Source organism: Apaloderma vittatum, unplaced genomic scaffold, assembly GCF_000703405.1.
Source record: "Apaloderma vittatum isolate BGI_N311 unplaced genomic scaffold, ASM70340v1 scaffold5910, whole genome shotgun sequence".
Taxonomy (NCBI): domain Eukaryota; kingdom Metazoa; phylum Chordata; class Aves; order Trogoniformes; family Trogonidae; genus Apaloderma; species Apaloderma vittatum.
Genome location: NW_009692864.1, coordinates 144,910 through 149,445, shown reverse-complemented (window position 1 = coordinate 149,445; position 4,536 = coordinate 144,910). Strand labels below are relative to the sequence as shown.

The window sequence follows — 4,536 nt, the reverse complement described above, 5'->3', positions numbered from 1 at the left end:
AACAGCACGTGTAATAATGTTTGCTGAAACAGAAACTATGGCCGTATACCCCAAGATAGAAGGTCAGAAGTCAACTCAGGATCTGGCCACAGATGTTCGTCAATAGAGATCAAAATGCAATATATCAAATTCAGAACTTTTCCTCAAGTAACAGGTTGCAGAAATTTCTCAACCCACCTCCTTCACAGTAAGTGTGTTCACCCTGCACATAACAAAACTTTACGTCACAAATTACCAAGTTACTCAAAGACAAAGGCCACCTTTCCTAATTTCTCCTTGTCCTGTGCCTGAGTATTTTAATATTTACACAGTGAGTTTGCTCTTACCCACAAATGCAGCTCCCTTGAGCATCTGCGATGTTTCTCAAGTCCGTCTACCAGAGTGAAGAATCATATGACACCATTTAGTGCTCCCCCAGCCCTTGATATGTTTTTCCTAAAGCCGACATTTGGTATTAGGGAATGTGTTGTAACCAATTCTTAAAGTTATAGCACCACTGGATTTTTATTAACTCGCACAACAACAACAACAAAAATCCAACAAAAAATGGGTCCTCATAACCAATCAGCCTTGTTATATCCTGCAAGCTGCTTTAACAAGCGGGGAGTAATATAGTGTAATTGGTACTCCGCAATTTAATTGTTCTGTTCTTAAATCTAATATTGCAGCTGTGGGTTAAGTTTACACCACAGCTTTCAAGAGAACATGAAAGCGTGGTACATCTGTGCAACAGAAAGCTAAACATCTCTCATCTGATGTGTTTACAATGACATTTGATAGCGTGGAACGGTTTGGAGTTCATTCTTAAAGCTGCAGAACCGCTTTTCGACACTGCGAAAAAGGGAAAAACCCTCCGACCTCCTTCAAGCAACTTGGTCCGCATAAGCCTGAAGGTAATGCTGCTGCAGCCATTGCAGGGAAACTCCTGGCTGTGGTAATTTCATCAAGTATCTTTGAGCATTTGTCACTCGGGCAGTGGAAAACAGTGGAAGGGCATATTCCTCCTCAGATGACATAATGGATGGTTTGAGAAACAAACCACTCAAATAAGTCTGCAACTGGACAAATAAAAGAACCTCTGACATGCATAACACAGACAAGACTATTTCAAGAAATGTTACTCAGTGGATCACTTTAGCACATTTAGAAATGGCGGAGTTTTCAATTTAACAGGTGGCAGAACTTCTTATGGTATCTTGAACTTCACATTCCTTACAACTAACAGCTTCAGCATTATGTACTTGTTAGTGAATTTATTAAACCCATAAGTAGTACAAGAAACTTAGGAATGGGCCCATAAATGTCATCTGCAGTTTGTGAACTGCAAGTATCTGACTGTTTTGATCAAGGTTTTTACGGGAAAGTTAAATGGTTATTAAAATTATTTACTACTGCCACACAAAAAGGGAGCAAGTCTGCTGAAGAGCTTAAGTTGTGATGTGTAGGCCAAATGTGTTAGCACAAAAGCATTACTGTTTATGCCTAAGCCCAAATTTTGTACATTAGGAAGCTTATAGTGTATTTAAGTGGCCGAGACAGGGTCTGTGGAGTGGAGGAGGCATTTTTCCTTTCCTGTAATCCTGAAATACAAAATCTGACCAGGCTACTTTTCTTGTTTGCAGTGTTAGCCGCCTTCTGACATTTTCTGTCCTTGAAGAAATGCATCATGGGGCAACTTAGTTAAAGAGGTTACTTTTCGGCTCACTCCGCTGCAGCAGTCCACACGAATGTCTTGATTTATGCTCTTTAACAGATAAAAGCAATCTCACTGATGAAGCTCAGCTGTATTACCATACTACACTGGAATACATTCTGTTTTTAAACTTTATTATTTCAGTCACAATTAAGACTATCTGAAGCCTCTTCATAAAAAGGGGCCATAACAAAAGCTGTACGTTAGCAACGCGATCAGTGGATGCATTCATTCTGCATCAAAAACACCATAAGAAGGACAGATCTCCTGGGGAGGAAAATCTGTACCAATATTTCAGTCTCTTGAATACAGAAATCTGATACAATAAAATGCAACACCTGAGCTTCCCCTCCTTTCAATTAACTGAGAAGTAAAAATTGTCCTTAGAAGGGAAGAAATGCATTTGTATTTTTTAGTTTTTGGGTTTTCCCCCCTTTCATAGCATCAAAATGTTCTCTTCATGGGTGGAAAACTTAATCTTCAAGTTCAAGCCTAGTTTCTTCATACAGTTCAGGATGAGATGACTTGGAATACCGGGAATATTTCAGATGTAGAAAATCACCCAATTCATCCAGAGCATTCAAAACCTGTAAGACCATTATACTGCGTCAATTCTTTTGGAAATGAAATGAAGTTCTAGTAACCTCTACTTTGCAGCAGAACAAGAAGATCATAAAAGCATCAGTTAAAGAAAGTTCAAAGGGCAAATGGGCAAATCTTGCTTTCATTCTCCTGTAAGGAACATCAACACGGTTGTAGATGTACAATAGCATCTACGAGAACAGAATTTCCTCCTTTAACAGGTTATGGTTTAGTAGTAAGCACATTAATTGAGCACAGATGGAAAAAAAAATGACCTTTTCCTAAAAGCAGAGGGAGATAATAATCCAGATCAAATTTTATCTTTCCTTGTGCAAAAGGAATGGGTAAGGCAATAATTCAATATTTCCATGTAGATCCTAAAGACTGGAGTTGCCAGTGCATCTTCTTAGATGGGACTCAGCCTACAGTGCTCATCAAAGTTAACATAAACAGTCTGACCAGCTTAAGATATTTTTAGTGCGTTCCATTATCTTCTTGCATTAATTCACAGTCATAATTAATAATGCATTAATATCATCATGCAATTTGCTGAGCTGTGTCCCCAGCATTAAGTAGATTCAAAAAGAAGCCAGGGAGCTCTATACTATAGAGAAGCAGCTCAGTGTTTGGCAGCATCTGATCCACGTTCAAGAGCGGCCAACCTTTTGGCCTCAAAGAAGGAAACAGCGATTTGGGTTTTGTGTTGTTAAGCCACTAAAATGAGCTTAAGTAGAAGAAGGAGTAATTTGATAATGGTTTATGCAGAGAGATAACTTCAAGGTCATTAACGAAGTTATTCTTGGGAGCTTGCCCCTCCATGGATCTTTTCTCTTTTTAGTTCCAGGCTGAGATTCAAAACAAGTTTTGACAAACGGAAAAGTTTTCATTGTGCTTGTTACCTGTTTTTACCCTGGGTTTAGGCGTATTCACAAAGCATTTGTGCTAAAAGCTCTCCATCTGCAAGTGATTAAACACAGTGTATTTCCATTCCCCCATGCTGTAGGGACATTTAAAGAACGCCACAAGTACTATAGCAATGATCCTACTTTCAAAGGCAAAAATAGAGCATGATCAAGAATGATGGCTGGGGAGTACCAAGAATCAGCACTGTGCAGGTAGCAGGAAGTGAACATGGAAATATGGCCCAAAAATGGAATAGGCTCGATATTTTAGGGCTGGGTGGAGAGAATGAAAATCAAAGCAGCAACCTCAAGGGATGAATCTTCAGATCAACTTCCTTGCCTACTGCTAGTTACATAAGCCAAAATCTACTGAGTCAAACGGCAAAAGCTTACAATGACCACCACAAGCATGTAGCTATGCCCTCTTCTACGCAATATTAGCTTTATGGTGTTATACTTTGTTAATAACTACTGCACCTTTGAATTTTACACTGCACACGTGCAAGGCAGATTTTTTGTTGTTGTTTGAGCAGAGTCTACATGGGCATGGGAGCTCTCTGCAGGGCACAGGTGCTGGTCTGCATGAATGACTGGCATCTTTAAGTCAAAAGCCTTCCATGTTCATGACTTTTTTGCTTTGACCATTATACTTGTACAAAGAGAGGAAAAAGCAAGCCTGAAATTTACTGTTAAGCCTCCGTGTTTCATGCCTCTAAGTTGGCTTGTTCTGAGAATGAAAGAACGTATATCAAGCCGGGCCAAAAGCACCTTCGGCAAGAAAGAAAGACGGAAAATTTCAAGGAGTTTATTTTAAACACATTTCTGACGTGTTGGAATGGAGGTTTATGATGGAAGTCTCAACATACTGTTAACAGTATTTCTGGTATCAGAGAAGGACAGAGAACTGACACAGGCCAGACAGCACCAGTTAAACTTCATTAGGTTCAAACAGTTCCAAATACTGTTTGCAATTTCAACCTGTACCCCTACAGCTGTCCCATATACTTCTGCAATTCAAGAAACACGTGGAAATATGGAATGAAAATAAGGGTATGGAAAATCAGATTTTCAGTTATTTCCATACCATTTCAGGTTTCCTATTCTGATAGTTTTTACCTAGCATTTAACTTTTGTCTTGCTGTGCTCTTCATGTAGGTCTTTATTAGTGGTGACAGATTTGGTCACTATTAGAAATAGAAGAGCATAACAAGTTAACTGTACCATAATTTATTTTAAAAAATAAAATATATAAGGCTAAAATGCCTTTAAAGGTCAAGTGACAAGGCCAGGAAAACAAATGTAAAAATGAATTATTGAGATTCAGAGTAACAGACATACAGCTTCTTCCAACCTCCTTTG

The 4,536-nt window shown here is 38.9% G+C and overlaps 1 protein-coding gene across 1 annotated transcript in view; it reads right to left on the bottom strand.

Moving 5' to 3' along the window:
• Positions 1-1,813: 1,813 nt before the first annotated feature.
• Positions 1,814-4,536, bottom strand: part of SPTLC3 (serine palmitoyltransferase, long chain base subunit 3) — a 52,201-nt gene continuing 49,478 nt past the window's right edge. Inside the window, exon 11 of the mRNA XM_009871746.1 lies at positions 1,814-2,280. Within this exon, the coding sequence (XP_009870048.1) occupies positions 2,167-2,280 (114 nt within the window). The 3' untranslated portion in view covers positions 1,814-2,166. The remainder of the gene's footprint in view (positions 2,281-4,536) is intronic.